Source organism: Nerophis ophidion, linkage group LG01 (genome assembly GCF_033978795.1).
Source record: "Nerophis ophidion isolate RoL-2023_Sa linkage group LG01, RoL_Noph_v1.0, whole genome shotgun sequence".
Taxonomy (NCBI): Eukaryota; Metazoa; Chordata; class Actinopteri; order Syngnathiformes; family Syngnathidae; genus Nerophis; species Nerophis ophidion.
The window spans coordinates 73,464,359-73,486,781 of record NC_084611.1 but is presented as its reverse complement, the minus strand read 5'-3'; the positions used below and the strand labels follow the sequence as shown (position 1 = coordinate 73,486,781).

General features: G+C 38.7%; 1 protein-coding gene across 4 annotated transcripts in view; it reads left to right on the top strand.

Annotated features, from left to right (window-relative positions):
- Positions 1-22,423, top strand: part of zgc:174863 (uncharacterized protein LOC100136852 homolog) — a 57,838-nt gene that overhangs the window by 16,150 nt on the left and 19,265 nt on the right. For 3 of the 4 annotated variants that reach the window (XM_061910885.1, XM_061910890.1, XM_061910897.1), the window contains exons 2-5: positions 3,407-3,489; positions 5,398-5,730; positions 11,825-12,133; positions 18,834-18,950. In XM_061910885.1, coding sequence (XP_061766869.1) covers positions 3,417-3,489; positions 5,398-5,730; positions 11,825-12,133; positions 18,834-18,950 — 832 coding nt within the window. In that variant the 5' untranslated portion in view covers positions 3,407-3,416. Of the gene's footprint in view, positions 1-3,406; positions 3,490-5,397; positions 5,731-11,824; positions 12,134-18,178; positions 18,677-18,833; positions 18,951-22,423 lie in introns of those variants that run through there. The other variant, XM_061910878.1, reaches the window with a different exon arrangement.

The following is a 22,423-nucleotide window of genomic DNA, read 5'->3' as shown; positions in this document are numbered from 1 at the left end:
CCTGGAAGTAGCAGACGATGTGCGCGTGACGTCACGGGTTGTGGAGCTCCTCACATCCTCACATTGTTTCCAATCACGGCCACCAGCAGCGAGAGCGATTCGGTCCGAGAAAGCGACAATTTCCCCATTAATTTGAGCGAGGATGAAAGATTTGTGGATGAGTATAGTGAGAGTGAAGGACTAGAAAAAAAAGACAGGGTAGGTGGAACGATTCAGATGTTATTAGACACATTTACTAGGATAATTCTGAAAAATCCCTTATCTGCTTATTGTGTTACTAGTGGACGTGCTCACTTGCTCTCTGACAGACTTGGGAAAACCCAGGCAAAGTCAAAATGCAAGTGAAAGCACCCTTCCTTCCTTCTTTCCTGTAGGTCACATGAAACTATTGATGTGAATCGATGATGTGTGTATTGTAGGACACTAACAGAACTCTTGTTCAATGGGGTTTCCTTTTCACTTTAATCGTGTTTCTTTTTTACAGAGAGCCATTACAGTACAAGACATGACGTATCATAATAGTGGATTATTGCCCCGGGGTTCAAGGGTTGATTAGTGGATGGATTAGCACAGTAGTATAGTCAGTAGGGGTGTGGGAAAAAATCGATTCGAATACGAATCGAATCGTTTACGTTGTAAGATTCAGAATAGATTCTCATTTTTATTTCTTTTTTTTTTATTCAATCCAACAAACCACTACACAGCAATACCATAACAATGCAATCCAATTCCAAAACCAAACCTGACCCAGCAACACCCAGAACTGCAATAAACAGAGCAATTGAGAGGAGACACAAACACGACACAGAACAAACCAAAAGTATTGAAACAAAAATGAATATTATCAACAACAGTATCAATATTAATTATAATTTCATCATAGCAGTGATTGAAAATCCCTCACTGACATTATCATTAGACATTTATAAAAATAATAAAAAAGAACAATAGTGTCACAGTGGCTTACACTTGCATCGCATCTCATAAGCTTGACAACACACTGTCTCCAATGTTTTCACAAAGATAAAATAAGTCATATTTTTGGTTCGTTTAATAGTTAAAACAAATTTCCACTATTGCAATCAGTTGATAAAACATTTTCCTTTACAATTATAAAAGCTTTTTTTTTTTTAAATCTACTACTCTGCTTGCATGTCAGCAGACTGGGGTAGATCCTGCTGAAATCCTATGTATTGATTGAATACAGGATCGTTTTGAAACGGGAAAATATTGTTTTTGAATCGAGAATCAAATCGAATTGAAAAAAATCGATATACTATCGAATCGTGACCCCAAGAATCGATATTGAATCGAATCGTTGGACACCCAAAGATTCACAGCCCTAATAGTCAGCCACATTGTGTTCTGATTTGACTGTTTGAGAACTTTGGACATTACATTATCTGGCTACTCAAAGTTTTGGATCATAACACTCTTTTAGATAAACTCAAGTAGCCTCAAAATTATACCCGACAATTGTTACTCCAATTCAACGGTGCCAAAATCCCACCGGAACAAATCTATTTTGTTTCCTCACAAATCAATTATTACACATTATCAACCTCATTTTATGTTGTGTGATATTTAACTTTGTCCGTTATTTTGAATCTGAGGCCCCATTGTTTAATAGCTAGGAAGAAGTTTGTACCAAAATTTGTTTAATAAATATATAGTACAAAGGTCTATTTAGGCGACAATAAAAACATATATATATATATATATATATATATATATATATATATATATATATATATATATATATATATATGTATATATATATATATATATATATATATATATATATATATATATATATATATATATATATATATATATATATATATATGTATATGTATATATGTATATATGTATAGATGTATATGTATTAGGGCTGCGAATCTTTGGGTGTCCCACGATTCGATTCAATATTGATTCTTGGGGTCGCTATTTGATTATAAATAGATTTTTTTCGATTCAACGCGATTCTCGATTCAAAAACGATATTTTTCCGATTCAAAACGATTCTGTATTCATTCAATACATATGATTTCATCAGGATCTACCCCAGTCTGCTGACATGCTAGCAGAGTAGTAGATTTTTTTTTAAAAAGCTTTTATAATTGTAAAGGACAATGTTTTATCAACTGATTGCAATAATGTAAATTTGTTTTAACTATTAAACGAACCAAAAATATGACTTATTTTATCTTTGTGAAAACATTGGACACAGTGTGTTGTCAAGCTTATGAGATGCGATGCAAGTGTAAGCCACTGTGACACTATTGTTCTTTTTTTTTATTTTTATAAATGTCTAATGATAATGTCAATGAGGGATTTTTAATCACTGCTATGCTGAAATTATAACTAATATTGATACTGCTGTTGATAATATTCATTTTTGTTTCATTACTTTTGGTTTGTTCCGTGTCGTGTTTGTGTCTCCTCTCAATTGCTCTGTTTATTGCAGTTCTGAGTGTTGCTGGGTCAGGTTGGGTAAATAAATAAATAATAATTTAAAAAAAGTAGATTTAAAAAAAAAAAAAGAGAATCGATTCTGAATCGCACAACGTGAGAATCGCGATTCGTATTCGAATCGATTTTTCCCCACACCCGTAATAAAGATATATATATATATATATATATATATATATATATATATATATATATATGTAGGTGTGGGAAAAATCACAAGACTACTTCATCTCTACAGAACTGTTTCATTAGGGGTTCCCTCAATCACGAAAAAAAAAAAAAATAAATAAAAAAAATCTGATGATTGAGGGAACCCCTCATGAAACAGTTCTGTAGAGATGAAGTAGTCTTGTGATTTTTCCCACAGCTACATATTGCACTCTACCACGGTATCGAGCACTATTCTCTGGATAATCCAATCAAGACATATATATATATATATATATATATATATATATATATATATATATATATATATATATATATATATATATATATATATATATATATATATATATATATATATATATACTACTAGGGCTGGGCGATATATCGAGTTTGTAAGATATATTGATATATTTTTAAACAAGATATTAATTAAGAAAATGTTGTAATATCGATATAATATATTTCACATTAAAATGACCAAATGGCGCTTATTTGTTGTGTTCCTTGTTCTCCCCCGCACTCCCTCCATGGACTACTAAACCCCTCCCCTTCTTCCTTCCAAGACGTGCTTGCACCTATAAGAACATCCATGATTGGTTTGTTGTTTACTATTAATGAGGCCAATCAGAGGCAAGATAGGGCGGGTCATCGTACCAGGAAGGGAAATCATAAAGTGCCTGCCTGCAAATGTATTTTTTTTTTTTTTTTTATGTGATTTTGATGCCATGTCATAAACATTCTAATGACCAACAGTTATGTCTTGCAGGTAAACAACAATGGCCTCTGCTGGTATCCTGTTGTGGTTGCTGATAACGATCTGTGTCAGTGGACAAACTACGAGGACCAACTGTATGATGCATCATGATATGAGTAGAAGTGTCCCGATCCGATGTAATGACATTGGTCCAATTATAAGCAAAATCGGATGATATCGTCTCGCATCTGAATTCTCCGATAAGCTCCGATGCAAGCAGTCCCGCAGTGAGTTTACTTGTGCAAATCTGGACAGCCAATTAACATCTAAATGTCCTCCAATAAAAACACAAAGTTAGTTTTGTCTTTTGTTTCAGTAAAGTGATTTACAAAAGGCAAACATGGCCAGCTAGCAGCTGCACAACAGCTAAGTACACAATAGCACACAAGCTAGACATGTGTAGTAAGTGTCCTTGATTGAACAATATTTCAGTCTATAAACACATTTGTCAATATAAACAAGTAACGACTTTTTAAAGTTGCATATTACTTACAGATACAAGGCAGACGCATTAGGAAAGTATCCAGTAACAAACGTGTCCACATCATTCAATTTACCGTGTCATCAAATGAACATAAAGGCCTACTGAAACCCACTACTACTCACCACGCAGTCTGATAGTTTATATATCAATGATTAAATATTAACATTGCAACACATGCCAATACGGCCTTTTTAGTTGACTAAATTGCAAATTTAAATTTCCCGCGAAGTGTCGTGTTGAAAACGTCGCGATATGATGACGCGTGCGTTCGACGTCACCGGTTGTAGCGGACATTATTTTCCAGCCCGATCCAAGCTATAAGTAGTCTGCTTTAATCACATAATTACACAGTATTCTGGACATCTGTGTTGCTGAATCTTTTGCAATTTGTTCAATTAATAATGGAGAAGTCAAAGTAGAAAGATGGAGGTGGGAAGCCTTTAGCCTTTAGCCACAAAAACACAGCCGGTGTTTCCTTGTTTAAAATTACCGAAGATGAAGCATTACTATGGATCAGAGCGGTCAAGCGAACATGGATCCCGACTACATGTCAACCGGCAGTTTTTGGTGAGAAAATTGTGTTAATAAGTCGCCTCTTACCGGAGACATCAGCGGAGCCTGCGTCCTCCTGCAGCTGCCGTGACTGCCCTCAGAAACTCTGGCGTCAACACACCCGTGGCATCACCCCTCCGACTTCAGGTACTATTTAATCTCACTAAAACACTAGCAACACAATAGCAGATAAGGCATTTTCCAAAATTTTCCTAGTAAATGTGTCTAAAAACATCTGAATCGCTCTCACTGCCCTCGCCTTTTTTTTTTTTAACTTTTTTTTTCTAGTCCTTCACTCTAAATTTCCTCATCCACAAATCTTTCATCCTCGCTTAAATTAATGTGGAAATTGTCGCTTTCTCAGTCCAAATAGCTCTAGCTGCTGCTGGCTATGATTATAAACAATGTAAGAATGTGAGGAGCCCTACAACCCGTGACGTCACGCGCACATCGTCTGCTACTTCCGGTACAGGCAAGGCTTTTTTATTAGCGACCAAAAGTTGCAAACTTTATCGTCGATGTTCTCTACTAAGTCTTTTCAGCAAAAATATGGCAATATCGCGAAATGATCAAGTATGACACATAGAATGAACCTGCTATCCCCGTTTAAATAAGAAAATCTCATTTCAGTAGGCCTTTAATGAATTGTGACCACAAAGGTGTTGCCAAAAAAAAAACAATTGGCATTCCACTTCAATTTGAAGACAGCATAATATCATATGGTTTTCATACCTAGCATTGTTCTCTGAGTAATTTCACTTGTTCAAGTGTATCCTAACATTCCACACTACAAAATGATCCAAGTATGCACTAGGATTCATGCTGACAGCGTATCGGATTAATATCGGTATTCGTCTCTTCTCAGGGCTATCGCATCGAAAGTGAAAAAGTTGTATCGGGACACTCCGAGATATAACAATATCATCTGATATCATCTATGATTTATAAAAATTAGATTTTTCTACAGCTTTCGTGACCGTGGAATGCAAGATGGACAACGTGGGCAAATATGGTAATCAATCAATGTTGAATTGTGGCATCGTAACCGCAAAAGAGGCCAGAGATGCAACTGTCATGATGGTTACCTGGAAGAAGGACGGCGTTCTCCTGCTGGGGTTTGAAAAACCTTCAAAACTTAATGAGTCGCCAAGATTTTCCTTCACTAAGTCGTGGAGTATGAAGAACATGAACGTGTCCCTGCTTATTGCTAACACGTCAGTGGCTGACCAGGGAGAGTACACATGTGAGGTGGTTACTGACAGAGGTCGGCATGAAACCTCAGCCAACCTTTCTGTCGCAGGTGAGAACTTTGACAGCGTATGCTTAGCTAAAGGAAACTTTGACGCCATTTTTTCCGCAGATTCCAATAGTTCCTAGTTGTTTTAATGGGAAGATTCAGTCAAAATAACCCAAGGACCAATAATTACAATGCTGTTTAGAGCAGCAAGTTTTTGGGTTAGCTGTCTCGCGGAACAGAGAACTTGGTGCATGTTGGTAGTTTCACCGAAATAAACACAGCACACATTTTTTTTTTGTTTAAACATTTGAGTTTTATTAAATTCGCCAAAATGTCACTGTGGAGTTAGTGAGTGTGTTTAGCTGATTGATTCATGAAGATTGTTTTTTTTTTTTGATCAGCCGTTTTACTGCCGTGTGACAAGCACCGTTTGGAAACACTTAAAGGCCTACTGAAACCCACTACTACCCACCACGCAGTCTGACAGTTTATATATCAATGATGAAATATTAACAGTGCAACACATGCCAATACGGCCTTTTTAGTTTACTGAATTGCAATTTTAAATTTCCCGGGAGTTTCTTCTTGAAAACGTTGAGTAATGATGACGTGTATGCGTGACGTCACGGACTGTTAGGAAATATGAGCGCTGCACACACACACAGCTAAAAATCGTCTGCTTTAACGGCGTAATTACACAGTATTTTGGAGATCTGTGTTGCTGAATCTTTTGCAATTTGTTCAATTAATATTGGAGAAGTAAAAGTAGAAAGATGGAGTTGGGAAGCTTTAGCCTTTAGCCACATAAACACACGGTGATTCCTTGTTTTAAATTCCCGGAGGTGAAGCTTTACTATGGATCAGAGCGGTCAAGCGAACATGGATCCCGACCAAATGTTAACCAGCAGGTTTCGGTGGGAAATTTGCGGTAAAAAATCGCTTCTTACCGGAGATCAGCTGAGCTTTTGCCGTCCATAAAGTTGCTGTCGACTTCCCTGAGACATTGGCGTCAAGACACCCGTGGACACACACCTCTGACTATCAGGTACTGTTAAACTCACTAAAACACTAGCAACGCAATAGAAAGATAAGGGATTTCCCAGAATTATCCTATTAAATGTGTCTAAAAACATCTGAATCCGTCCCAATGCAATCGCCTTTTAATTTTTTTACCTGTTTTTTTTATTTTTTTCTAGTCCGCTGCTATCAATATCCTCAAACACGAATCTTTCATCCTCGCTCAAATTAATGGGGAAATTGTCGTTTTCTCTGTCCGAGTAGCTCTTTTTGTTGGAGGCTCCCATTAAAAACAATGTGAAGATGTGAGGAGCCATCAACATGTGACGTCATCGTCTGTGACTTCCGGTAAGGCAGGGCTTTTCTGTTAGCGACCAAAAGTTGCGAACTTTATCGTGGATGTTCTCTACTAAATCCTTTCAGCAAAAATATGGCAATATCGCGAAATGATCAAGTATGACACATAGAATGGACCTGCTATCCCCGTTTAAATAAGAAAATCTAATTTCAGTAGGCCTTTAAGGTACCGATATATAAATAAACATTAACAAAATCATTCGTATCGGCATATATACTGTAAATCTGTGTCTTATGGTCCAGTGCGGCTAATATATGTAAACATATTTTTTCTTCTAAAATTTGGTAGATGCGGCTCAAACACCGGTGCGCTCTATAGCCCGGGATATACGGTACATTAATGGCGTTCGCAAGTTTGGAAGAATTGACAACGCAGGCCTAGTACCACAGCAAGTTTTACTTGTGATGAGACTGTACTTTTTGGGAAAAATATGCTAAAGCAGACTTACAGCTCAGCGGCGCCTTTTCCAAGAACACACACATTAATACACACACACTGACCCTGCCTCTCGCCCCCTTTGCGATCCCCGATTGCCTGCTCCTTACTCGTCAGATAATCCTTTGCCGATGTTAACGTACAAACCCCGTTTCCATATGAGTTGGGAAATTGTGTTAGATGTAAATACAAACGGAATACAATGATTTGATTTTTTAACCCATATTCAGTTGACAACATATTTGATGTTCAAACTGATGAATATATATTTTTTGCAAATAACCATTAACTTTAGAATTTGATGCCAGCAACACGTGACAAAGATGTTGGGAAAGGTGGCAATAAATACTGACAAAGTTGAGGAATGCTCATCAAACACTTATTTGGAACATCCTACCGGTGTGCAGGCTAATTGGGAACAGGTGGGTGCCTTGATTGGGTATAAAAACAGCTTCCCAAAAAATGCTCAGTCTTTCACAGGAAAGGATGGGGCGAGGTACACTTCTTTGTCCACAACTGCGTGAGCAAATAGTCAAGCAGTTTAAGAACAACGTTTCTCGAAGTGCAATTGCAAGAAATTTAGGGATTTCAACATCTACGGTCCACATTGATTGACCGTGATCTTTGATCCCTCAGACTGCACTGTATCAAAAACCGACATCAATCTCTAAAGGATATCACCACATGGGCTCAGGAACACTTCAGAAAACCACTGTCACTAAATACAGTTTGTCGCTACATCTGTAAGTGCAAGTTAAAGCTCTACTATGCAAAGCGAAAGCCATTAATCAACAACATTCAGAAACACCGCCGGCTTCTCTGGGCCCGAGATCATCTACGATGGACTGATGCAAAGTGGAAAAGAGTTCTGTGGTCTGACGAGTCCACATTTCAAATTGCTTTTGGAAGTATTCGACATCGTGTCATCCGGACCAAAGGGAAAGCGAACCATCCAGACTGTTATCGACAAAGTTCAAAAGCCAGCATCTGTGATGGTATGGGGGTGCATTAGTGCCCAAGGCATGGGTAACTTACACATCTGTGAAGGCACCATAAATGCTGAAAGATACATACAGGTTTTGGAACAACATATGCTGCCATCTAAGCGCCGTCTTTTTCATGGACGCCCCTGCTTATTTCAGCAAGACAATGCCAAGCCACATTCAGCACGTGTTGCAACAGCGTGGATTCGTAAAAAAAGAGTGTGGGTACTTTCCTGGCCCGCCTGCAGTCTAGACCTGTCTCCCATGGAAAATGTGTGGCGCGTTATGAAGCGTAAAATACGACAGCGGAGACCCCGGACTGTTGAACGACTGAAGTTCTACATAAAACAAGAATGGGAAAGAGTTCCACTTTCAAGGCTTCAACAATTAGTTTCCTCAGTTCCCAAAATGTTTATTGAGTGTCGTTAAAAGAAAAGGTGATGTAACACAGTGGTGAGCAGGCCCTTTCCCAACTACTTTGGCTAAGTTAATTATTATTTGCAAAAAAAAAAAAATTGAGTTTGAACATCAAATATCTTGTCTTTGTAGTGCATTCAATTGAATATGGGTTGAAAAGGATTTGCAAATCATTGTATTCCGTTTATATTTACATCTAACACAATTTCCCAACTCATATGGAAACGGGGTTTGAAAGTGGATGTTACTTTTTTAAATGTTTATTATTGTAGCAATTTGGTTGTTAAATTTAAGGATTTTTGACTGTGAGGGCACCAGAGGGAGTTGTGCGTGTGTGTGTGTGTGTGTGTGTGTGTGTGTGCATGTGTTGGCAGATCAGCGCATACGGAGGACAATTATCTTTTCCTTGTTTTGGCTTCGTATTTAATAGAAAGTTAATCCCTCACCACTTATGTTTGTTTGATGTACACTAATGTATAGCACTTTATTTTGTGTTTTGTATTATTAATATTTACATTGTTTCTTATGAAAACATATCCTTCACTATATGAACATTTAGATTTATAAACCCTGTTCAAGAAACAATTAAGTCCATAAATCGAGGTTTCACTATATAGTAATGTATATTAAACAAACATAAGGGCATGATGGATCAACTTTATAATTAATAACAAAGGCAAAACAACAACAAGCTGAGCTGACCTCAGGTAAAGGAGTGGGGGGAGCCGACTTGACAACGCTGTGGATACTTCCTGAATGTTTCAACCCACACATGGCTTGCCCGTTGCTAACAAAACTTGACACATTTTGTAAACCGGCTAAAAAAAGACTTAAAAGGCACACAAAGCAGCACAGTAGTTAAGGAATAAACACGGAGATCGACCAGCCCACCCACAATGGATGTGCTGCAGACACGAAATTGGTGACTTTGCGAGACACACAATGGGTGAAGGAAACTATCGTCTACTGCAGGTCTGGGCAATTATTTTGACTCGAGGGCCACATTTAGAGAAAAAAATGTGTCTGGGGGCCGGCATATCTATTTCTAGGAACACTAATGCAAGACTTCACAATAATGATGAATGCTAAAAACGTTATGACAGACCGCTTTAAAAAACAGTGGAATATCACATTTTTCTATGAACGATAAAACACTGAATACTGACAAAATATAAATGTCACACTCCCTTTCGATCGACATATTTTACAATCACGTAAAATGCAACAACAATGCTACAAACAGTAAAATATGAACACGAATAGTACAAAATAAACCCACCTAAAATCTGATATATTACTAAGCTTTAAAACTTTGTTGTGAAAATCTCCTACTGCGTCTGTGGAAACGCTTCCCACCCACACTGCTCGGTTGCTCGTCTGAGCTGCTGTGACGTGGACTACCATAGTAACTAACTAGATGACCATAGTAACTAGTATATCATCCAAAAGCGCAGATTCCATCCATTGAAATACTTTGTACAGTTGAAGACTTACAGTCATTAGAAAACATCACTGCACACATCATAATGGCAGCTACACTTTCCATCTTAAAGATCGAAAAAAAAATAGTTGGGAATGTCCAGCAGACCAGATTGAAAAGCTTAACAGGCCACATGTGGCACCCGGGCCTTAATTTTCCCAGGTCTGGTCTACTGAGACAAGGTTCGTACATCAGAGGATACTTTTTTATTTGGTCTGTGGTTTGTAAATTGAAAAGTTGATACGATAAGGGGTTCTTAAAGGCCTACTGAAATTAGATTGTCTTTTTTAAACGGGAATAGCAGGTCTATTCTATGTGTCATACTTGATCATTTCGCGATATTGCCATATTTTTGCTGAAAGGATTTAGTAGAGAACATCGACGATAAAGTTCGCAACTTTTGGTCCCTAATAGAAAAGCCTTGCCTTTACCGGAAGTATGTGCGTGTGACGTCACGAGTTGCAGGGCTCCACACATATTCACATTGTTTTTAATGGGAGCCACCAGCAGTATAAGCTATTCAGACCTAGAAAACGACAATTTCCCCATTAATTTGAGCGAGGATGAAAGATTCGTGTTTAAGGATATTGATAGCGAAGGACAAGAAAAAAAAATTATTAAAAAAATCAAGTTAAAGAAAAAAAGGCAATTGCATTGGGACGGATTCAGATGTTTTTAGACACATTTACTAGGATAATTCTGGGAAATCCCTTATCTTTCTATTGTGTTGCTAGTGTTTTAGTGAGTTTAATAGTACCTGATAGTCGGAGGGGTGTGTCCACGGGTGTCTTGAGGCCAGTGTCTGAGGGAGGTCGACGGCAGCTGTATGGACGGCGCAAACTCAGTTGATCTCCGGTAAAAGGCTACTTTTTACCACAATTTTCTCACCAAAAACTGCTGGTTGACATTTGGTCAGGAACCATGTTCGCTTGACCGCTCTGATGCATAGTAAAGTTTCACCTCCGGGAATTTTAAACAAGGAATCACCGTGTGTTTGTGTGGCTAAAGGCTCAAGCTTCCCAACTCCATCTTTCTACTTTGACTTCTCCATTATTAATTGAACAAATTGCAAAAGATTCAATAACACAGATGTCCAAAATACTGTGTAATTATGCGGTTAAAGAAGACGACTTTTAGCCGCGCGTCGTGCAACGCTAATATTTCCTTACAGTCCGTGACGTCACGCGCATGCGTCATCATTCCGCGACGTTTTCAACAATAAACTCCGCGGGAAATTTAAAATTGCAATTTAGTAAATTAAAACCGGCCGTATTGGCATGTGTTGCAATGTTAATATTTCATCATTGATATATAAACTATCAGACTGCGTGGTCGGTAGTAGTGAGTTTCAGTAGGCCTTTAAATCGAGGTTACACTGTATGTCCCCGTTAAGTCTTCTGCCATGGTCCATATAGTTGTTACGTGGTGATCACTTGATCATCACTTTCACTTTGTTTTTTGTCACAGCCAGATACAGCCAACCAACCATCCTCTACACCCCCATGGATGTCTCGCCAAAGTCACAAGTCACCTTGACCTGCAGCTCAGAAGGCGGCTACCCAGAGGGCAGACTGGGTTGGTTTTTGGGACCCACGAGAAAGGAATTCGGAGATAGTAAAACCGAGGTGAATGTGACACGAAACGGACTGTTCCACCTATCCAGCAAGCTCAATGTGCCGCCGGAGATGACCGCCTCTGAGTACACCTGCAAGGTGTACAACGCCAATGGCGGAGAGGACGACAAGGCCACACTGATATCCCCCAAAAAGAGTCAAAGTAGGTACTACTCCTGTGTCTGTGTATTAATACGGAAATATTTGGGTTCAGATTTTGAAGCATTTGTTTGATATTTTGTACTTATTCACAATACTGCTGAGGCAACACAAACTGCACCATTTTCAATTCAAGACCAAACTAGTCCTGCAAGAATTGCACCAGGAACTTTTGTGTGGTTATTTCCGTTAATCATTGGCACAAAACAAAAACACCCTGATCTACGAGTATCTTTTAAGAACTTTCAGACAGGTTAGTCCAAAATTGAATGAGCAACGGCTGCAGGCTTGCATGGCACAAAAGTTTTGTCATAACATGATCACTGGATGTTTACTTTTGTTTTTAAGGTGAGCTAAAAAACAGATTTGGGATTTTCTTATGCAGTTGTTTTGACGTACTTATCAGTAAGGTCCATCGTACCTCCAAATCTGATTCAAATTCTTTCTAAAATCTTTAGATCTAAAGTCGACTAGAAAATACAAAGGTGCATTGTGGTTGAGATGCAATCAAATTCTTTCATGTCTTCAAAGTATAGTTTCTGAATAACAAATACAGTTTGGATTATCGTTGCCAGACTGCACTTCTGTCAACACTGACAGCAGACAACAACACAGCAGGGTTATCCGGGGGTCAAAGTTCCAGACTTTTTCCTTAAGTAATAGTCTTATTTTGTGTATTATGTCCAATAGTCCAAGTGAGACTTTATTGTATCATAAAACTTGAAGTGGTACTCTTGAAAAAAGTCATGAATTAAATCACAGGCAATAATGTTCACACGAGTTCAAGCTCTTCTATGGGACAGAAATTGTTTTCTTAAGAAAGTTTTTTTTTTGGCCTTCTTCTTTTGTCAGAGTTACATTTTATGCACGGGGAAAAAAACCCTATTATGCAAACACAACCCTCCACTACAGAGGAAGCTTGTTCTCAGGAGGATATTTGATCCCTGCTGTGATTAGCTGTTAAACTGAGTTTATAAACCAGGGCTATTTAACTCGTCCGCGAGTTCATTTCCATATTTGGGAGACAAAGATTTTTGCAGAAAATTCCCATGTTCTCCTAATGTAATTTGTACCACTGTAAACACATCAGCAGATCCTTGCATTGACATTTTACACAAATTAAACTGAGTGATTCAGTGGGCAACGCAGCCGTCCATAAACTCGAGGGTTCCTTGTTAAAGCCCAGCATCGGCCATCATAATCGCTGCCGTTGTGTTCTTGGGCAAGATACTTCAGCCAGCTAGTTCCAGTGACACCCACATTGGTATAAATGTAGCTTACCACCACCAAGCTTGAATGTATGGGTTTATCAATTCCCACCACTTTGAGACAGTTGTGAAAAAGGGCTATATAAATATAATCCATTCATTCATTTACTAACCTTGCAAGCAAACACTAGGGTCAAAAAGTGTGATTCCCCAAGGCACCTCTTTAAGTCCTTTCCTTTTTGGACGTGTTTTCAAAATGTGGTTTGTGGAACTAAGGTGTTGCCATAGTTTATTTACAAACCCTATTTCCATATCAGTTGGGAAATTGTGTTGGATGTAAATATAAACGGAATACAATGATTTGCAAATCATTTTCAACCCATATTCAGTTGAATGCACTACAAAGACAAGATATTTGATGTTCACACTCATAAACTTTTCTTTTTTTGCAAATAATAATTAACTTAGAATTTCATGGCTGCAACACTTGCCAAAGTAGTTGGGAAAGGGCATGTTCACCACTGTGTTACATCACATTTTCTTTCAACAAAACTCAATAAACGTTTGGGAACCGAGGAAACTAATTATTGAAGCTTTGAAAGTGGAATTCTTTACCATTCTTGCTTGATGTACAGCTTAAGTTGTTCAACAGTCCGGGGTCTTGTCGTATTTTACGCTTCATAATGCGCCACACATTTTCGATGAGAGACAGGTCTGGACTGGAGGCGGGCCAGGAAAGTACCCGCACTCTTTTACTACGAAGCTACGCTGTAATAACACGTGGCTTGGCATTGTTTTGCTGAAATAAGCAGGGGCGTCCATGAAAACATTGCTTGGATGACAACATATGTTGCTCCAAAACCTGTATGGACCATTTAGCATTAACGGTGCCTTCACAGATGTGTGAGTTACCCATGCCTTGGGCACTAATGCACCCCCATATCATCACAGATGCTGGCTTTTGAACTTTGCGCCTATAACAATCGGATGGTTATTTTCCTCTTTGTTCAGAGGACACCACGTCCACAGTTTCCAAATATAATTTTCCAATATTTTGACCCATTTTCCCAGGAAATTTCCCATTTTTTAAAATACAAATATTGATAGGTATGCATTGTTATGGTACAACATTATTATGCTTGCACTTGAAATAATACTGGGAAAAATTATCCAGTGATGTATTGCAGTGTTTCGGTTGGGAGAGTGGCCGTACCAGCAACCTCAGGGTTCCTGGTTCGATCCCCACCTTCTATCAAGCTCGTCACGTCCGTTGTGTCCTTGAACAAGACACTTCACCCTCGCTCCTGATGGGTCGTGGTTAGGGCCTTGCATGGCAGCTCCCGCCAACAGTGTGTGAATGTGGAAATAGTGTCAAAGCGCTTTAAGTACCTTGAAGGTAGAAAAGCGCTATACAAGTATAACCCATTTACCATTCTTAACCATTTTGGGCCGTGCCGCCAAAAATATCTGTTTCTCTGCTCTGCTCGGTACTCTGTATAGGCCCTAGCGGTACTCAGTTGTAGTAGATTTGTCCACCACTTGTGGCAGTGATGACAATATCAAACATAAAATGATGTCTAGAAGTTTCTCAAGCGCAAACATTATGACTAAAGTGGTGAAGCTGTATTTACATTTACACTTTAATTGTATTGACAGTTTAGTTCAAGCGTATTCATTATTAATTTAGTTTAATAAAGCATTCTTGTATGTAAAATTATTTATGTCTGTCCCTTCTTATGCAGTTAATTTGATTAGTACATATTTGTCTAATCAGCCTGACCGAAGCCTAAGGTACATGTGTTAAATAAATATTTGTGATTAACACATTGTTTCATATCATTAAAAACAAGAGTAAGCTAACTAATTCAGTTTTAATATGTGAGTGGGCCCCAAGGTGAAAAAGATTATGAACCCTTGATGTATTGTATCAATAAACATAAGTATCTTTGCATTTAATTTAAGGGTTTTATTTCACAAAATATTTTTTGTGAAAACCACAACTAATGATTAGTAATGATTGATTTTTTAGGATATTTGATATTCTGGGGTGTTAAAAAGAACAACAAAGTAAACCAAAGTGAATAAAAAAGTGTGTCGCAAAACTACGATGAGATGCCAACCCTAGATTTTCTTAACTTTCCCTTTCACTTAGGCATCAACAGGAAAGTTAACAACATATGTTATCTAATACTCTGTCTAAAAGGAAGTGTTCCCAGTAATTAAACATTCTTTGTGCTGGTTTGTCTGCTCCTGTTTGTCAAAACCAGATTTACTGGACCCATAATAGTTACAACGGCTAAAAAAAACCCTAATAAGTATACTTCAGAAAAGAGCAGTACGCATCATCAACAAGGTTGGATATCTGGACCATACTCATTCACTATTCTTACAGTCAAAAATATTGAAATTTCATGATATTATTGTGTATCAAACTGCACAAATAATGTATAAAGCCAAAATGAATAAACTCCCAGGAAGCATTCAAAAATTGTTCAGTACACGAGAGGGGGGTTATAATTTAAGGAGGAATTTAAATTTCAAAATGCTTAGTTATAGAACGACCATAAAAAGTTTTTATATTTCAATTTGTGAAGTGAAACTATGGAATGGTTTGAATGTGGAGTTAAAGGCCTACTGAAACCCACTACTACCCACCACACAGTCTGATAGTTTATATATCAATGATGAAATATTAACATTGCAACACATGCCAATACGGCCTTTTTAGTTTACTAAATTACAATTTTAAATTTCCCGGGAGTTTCGTCTTAGAAACGTTGTGTAATGATGACGTGTACGCGTGACATCACAGGGTTTTAGGAAGTGTGAGCGCTACGCGCGCACACACACAGCTAAAAGTCGTCTGCTTTAACGGCATAATTACACAGTATTTTGGAGATCTGTGTCGCTGAATCTTTTGCAATTTGTTCAATTAATATTGGAGAAGTCACAGTAGAAGGATGGAGTTGGGAAGCTTTAGCCTTTAGCCACACAAACACACGGTGTTTCCTTGTTTAAAATTCCCGGAGATGAAAATTTACTATGGATCACAGCGCGGTCAAGCAAACATTAATCCAGACCAAATGTCAACCAGCAGGTTTCAGTGAGAAAATTGTAGTTAAAATGTCAGTTCTTACCGGATAAAAGCTGAGCTTGTGCCGTCCATAAAGCTGCCGTCGACTTGCCTGAGACACTGAGCGTCAACACCCGGCCGTGGACACACCCCTCCGACTATCAGGTAATATTAAACTCACTAAAAAACTAGCAACACAATAGAAAGATAAGGGATTTCCCAGAATTATCCTAGTAAATGTCTTTAAAAACATCGGAATACGTCCCAATGCTATCGCGTTTTTTTTCTTTCTAGTCCGTCGCTATCAATATCCTCAACGAATCTTTCATCCTCGCTCAAATTAATGGGGAAATGGTCGTTTTCTCGGTAGGAATCGTTGTTTTTGTTGGAGACTCCCATTAAAATCAATGTGAGTATATGAGGAGCCATCAACATGTGACGTCATCGTCTGCGACTTCCGGTAAAGGCGAGGCTTTTTCAGGAAGTACCAAAAATGGGCGAACTTTATCGTCGATTTTTTCTACTAAATCCTTTCAGCAAAAATATGGCAATATCGCGAAATGATCAAGTGTGACACATAGAATGGACCTTCTATTCCCGTTTAAATAAAAAAAATCTCATTTCAGTAGGCCTTTAAAGCAATAGAACAACATACCTCTGAGTGTTAGACAAGCCTCCTCTCTTCCTGTTTTTAAATCTCTCTTGAAAACATACTTTTTTTGTTCCTTGGCTTTTAACACTGAGTGATATCCATCCTGCAATGGCACCCCATTATACACCTGCTGTGTACCTGTTTTTATGTTTTATTTATTTATTTTTTATCAGGTTTTGTGTGTGTTGTGTTGTTTGCTCAGTTCTATGTATGTATGTATATATTTATCATTGTGTGTACATAGTGAACAGGTAGTTCTAGCTCAGAGTAATCTATGATTTAAAGAAAAGGGATGGGATTGAATAAGTGTAAACTTCTCACTCCTTTTCAAATATCCATCCATCCATTTTCTACCCCTTGTCCTTTTTGGGGCCGCAGGGGGTCGCAGGCGCCTATCTCAGCTGCAGTCAGGCGGTAGGCGCGGTACACCCTGGAAAAGTCGCCACCTCATCGCAGCCTTTTCAAATATGTAAAAAAAAAAAAAGAAAGTCTGGGCCGGAAAGCAAAGAAAATATAAATGCAATCTTGGCACCATCGGAGGAATAGCGGGATGGCTGGTGACGAAAGATGAGGTGACATTGTACCAAATACCCTCGACATAGTTCAAAGTCCCTCTCAAAGGGTCTAGGGCGGGCAATCCTGGGCTCTCGTTCCAGACTACTGTGTTCAGGTCCTCTGACTGGAGAAGCATGCCGGGTTTCCACAGGTCCTGGACTGGCCCCAGGGCACATTTTGTCCAGTCTGGAATGTAGTCGGGTAAAGTCTCTCTCTAGTTTGTCCTCAAGGGCGGAAAAACGAACCTGATGTTCGCTAACAACGGAGCTAAGGATTGCCAGGTCTGAAGATCTGGATGTCCGGGGCTGGGGGGTTGCTTTTGTCGCCTGGTTCCGACATGTTGTGGCCAGAACGTACTGTTATGTTCAGAGAAGGGAAGGAGGCGACAACCAGGACAGAACTGCATTTTTTTCAAGGTTTATTTTAAACCTTTGATGAATAAGTGACATGTGTATGCTACTCCAAGTGAATGAGTGTGACTATGTGTAATATTAATAATGTAAATTTTACCAAGGGTTGTTGTCTGTGAGTGTTGGTTGTAATCTTTTGTCGAATCACAAGGGGCAAGAAGAAGAAAGTTCACGTACAGGCAAGGGGTCATGAGGAGGAGCGAGGCAGCGTGGTCTGGGTCCGAGCCGGGAGGTCGTGGATCGAGGAGGGCAGTCGGGAATCCGGTTGGATGTCGAAGGACAAGGCTTGATCACGGAAGGCAGGGGAGTCACTGTCAATACACAAAGGGACATGAATCAGGGATACAGAGAGAGAGAGCAAAGCAAAGGCGAGGAAATCACGGGGAAGGGAATGCCAGACGTGATGCTTACGTGAAGGTTAGCGACGTTCTGGCAAACGTTCCTCGGGTCTGCTGGTCTTTATGCCGCTCTCTTTCATCAAGTTCAGATGTGTTGATTGTTGATTGACTAGAGGCTCGTGTGGGTGTGTGACGCTCAGCACGAGTCTTGGCGCTCTGTCAGCAGAAGCGGCCACAGCTCCAGCCGCCGAGGAAACGCGGGTTTGACTCCGCGTCATGACACATTTGTTTTAGTTTTTTATGCTCATTTGTTTTCGTTTTTTATTCTCCATTGTTTTCATTTTGTTGTAATGGCTGTTAAGGCTATAGCACTGTATTGGATCAGGCTTGCTCTTGTTTTTTTGCATATTTGAATTAAAAATATATCAATCAATCAATAATGCTGTCATTTATTTCTGATATTTTCAGGTCTGGGAAAACCTAAACAAGGCACTGATGTGGTCACTAAAACAATGGCGCCATTGGTGTTTTTGGGCTCTCTCATCGTTGGACTGCTGCTGTGGAAGCGGATCCGCAAGGGGTGTTGTAAGTAGTAGTGCGCTGAAGGGTGCGTTCACATGTCATGTTTGGTTCACTTAATATGAACTGTGATACGTCTCTCTGTGACTATGGTTTGTTGGGTCAAGTTTGAATGCAATGGTTCACAGTGTGCACCGAACGAGTGGGCCGAGACCCGTCTGCTTGCAAATTAACTTCGGTGCGGTTTGTTTCACTTAAGCCCAGTATGCACAGCCCCGAAACCAAACATGATGACGCATGCGGAAATTACAAATGTGTAAGAATGAGTGCTATTTCCCAAAAAGTATATTTTAAAAACTTTTTGTGAAAGCTTTTAAATATTGCAAAAAATAAAAACTAATCATTGTATTCAACTTAGTAGACGGCATCATGTTATGCCACAAAGTCTACAACTTCTTTGCGTGTGGCTGGGTCAAGGAAATTGGCATCAAGACTCTCACAGATAAGTGGTTAAGGTTGCATTTAATTATATAATTTTACATCTACATCCATGTTTTTTGCTTTGTTGTTGTTACGATTTTGTATGTTTTTTTCCGTCTATGAAAATATAATAATAGATCGCAACGTTGTGTATGTGCTGAAAGCTTCGTTTGTAAAAACTTAACTATATTAGGTTTTGCTCACATTTTTCTACTTTAGACTCGCTGAGTTGATGCTTTACAAAAAACTTACAAAATGTGTTTTTAGAAATACATATAACATCAATATAAAACTTCAGTTGGAAATACTGAACCATAAATATATTTAAAAAACAAACCTTTAGCAAAGGGATCACAGCAAACTTGTGCATTTTTCGATTCTGCCTTTTTCTACTGGAGTGCATGCCCTTTTGCTTATTTTCTTTCATAAAATGTTGACTTCTTTTGTTCTGTTTGATTACCTTTCAAGGAACTTGTATCCTTTTTGCAATTTAAACCGTTCCAAAAGCCTAAAACAAAACAAGCATAGGTAATTTTTTTTTTTGGAAAGGCAAAATGTTGCCCAGAAAGCGATGACAACGGACGCTCGCTGGCCCAACACTTTGAGCCTCGTATAGTTAACAAGTGACGTCAGGTGAATACAACCTATAAGTCCTCCACTGATGTATCAATATTTATTTCGGTATAAATATCACAGATTACATTACAATACAACTATGACAATCAAAGCATGATCACAATTTAAGATATTTTTCATGACGTTACTGTAGTTAAACTGGATGTGAAACTATTATTGTGAAGCCGGAAGTGTGTAATTGGTTTAAAAAGAGGTGTTTTCGACATGTTTTGATGACGTGACAAGATTAAACTATATTGTTCCTTAATGCTGAGCTTTTACCCAATTTTACTTAAGCAATTAGTGTAACAATCTACATTTTTCGTTTGCAATGCACTCAACTGTAATGCAAACACGGTGTAAAATCAAGATGCAACAGACGAGATTGATGGGAGATGGTGAGTAAATAATAAGATTTAATGAGAAAAAGAAAAACTCTCACAAGGTCGTGGGGGGGAAAGAGCAAAGAAGCCGAATTTTAAGTAAAAGCACAAAACATTTTCTAAAAACACAGCCCTTCTCTGATCTATCATTAGGCATAGCCTAATGAAACAACAGGGCGTAGCATTGATATGCGATATGAAAAACAACAATGAACTGACGCGGTCTGTCAGACATTGCTAAAATAAATAGGAGCCTGGTTGGCAAACGGGCTCAGGTGTGCTCTGGTTGCCAATCAGGTAGCAAGCTTTGGATGCCTGTGCTTAGAAATGAAGAAGTGAGAATAACAAAATAAGGGCCATAGGACAGGAACTGAAATACCACACATTGGGAAAAAGTAAACATGAGTCCAAAACAGTCACAAGGGCCGTATAGTGTCATGGCGATTAAAGATAAAATAATCTTGTCTTGTCAGGAGAACGACAATGTTCTCTTTTCTTTGCGCATTTATGCTCGCTATTTTCTATAGCGTTGCAAGCACAACTCTCTGCAACCAAAGGGATCTGCAAGCATGTCACATCCATTTTTGAATGGCAGAACACAGGGTGGTTGTTGTGCGTGTGCCACTTTAGATAATGAGCTTTTTAATAGAGGCTCAGTTACGATCTGACCGTTGAGTGGCATAGAAATTAGAGGATGCCCACATAAGACATGAAAGCATTCGAGCAAAAGCTGCCTTCTCACTACCACGCTGCAAAGTGGTCTGTTCCTTCATGTTTGCATCATCCACAAGTGGAATTTTCCCAAAGCTATTTTCGCCAGATGGTTCCCGTGTAAACAAGCCCTTGAAGGTTAGTTTTTGTGGTAGTCTTCTATCTACTGGCACATTTCCCATGTCATTCCATGCTAGTTTCTACATGCACATCTTTTTTTCTAACTAGTTTAGTGAGGTGTGCACATTTCTTTCAACCTTTTCTTTGTGTGTTGCACTGGATTTAAAACAATATATATGTTGTTTGTATATATAATTTTTTTTAAACATTAAGCATCAATTCACTGAACAAAAATATCAACACTTTTGTTTTTGCTGCCACTTTCCATGAGCCGAACACAAAGATGTAAAGCTTTTTTCCAATTACTCAAAAGGCCTATTTCTCTTAAAGGCCTACTGAAACCCACTACTACCCACCACGCAGTCTGATAGTTTATATATCAATGATGAAATATTAACATTGCAACACATGCCAATACGGCCATTTTAGTTTACTAAATTGCAATTTTAAATTTCACGCGAAGCGTCATGTTGAAAACGTCGCGTAATGATGACGTGTATGCGTGACGTCACGGGACTGTTAGGAAATATGAGCGCTGCGCACACACACACAGCTAGAAGTCGTCTGCTTTAACCGCATAATTACACAGTATTTTGGACATCTGTGTTGCTGAATCTTTTGCAATTTGTTCAATTAATAATGGAGAAGTCAAAGTAGAAAGATGGAGTTGGGAAGCTTTAGCCTTTAGCCACACAAACACACGGTGATTCCTTGTTTAAAATTCCCAGAGGTGAAACTTTACTATGGATCAGAGCGGTCAAGCGAACATGGATCCCGACCAAATGTCAAACAGCAGTTATCGGTGAAAAATTGTGGTAAAAAGTGGCCTTTTACCGGAGATCAGCTGAGCTTGTGCCGTCCGTACAGCTGCTGTCGACTTCCATCAGACACTGGCCTCAAGACACCCGTGGATACACCCGTCCGACTATCAGGTACTATTAAACTCACTAAAACACTAGCAACACAATAGAAAGATAAGGGATTTCCCAGAATTATTCTTGTAAATGTGTCTAAAAACATCTGAATCCGTCCCAATGCAATTGCGTTTTTTTTTTTATTATTTGATTTTCTTTTTTTTTTTTTTCTAGTTCGTCGCTATCAATATCCTCAAACACGAATCTTTCATCCTCGCTCAAATTAATGGGAAAATTGTCGTTTTTCTCGGTCCGAATAGTTCTTTTTGTTGGAGGCTCCCATTAAAAACAATGTGAGGATGTGAGGAGCCATCAA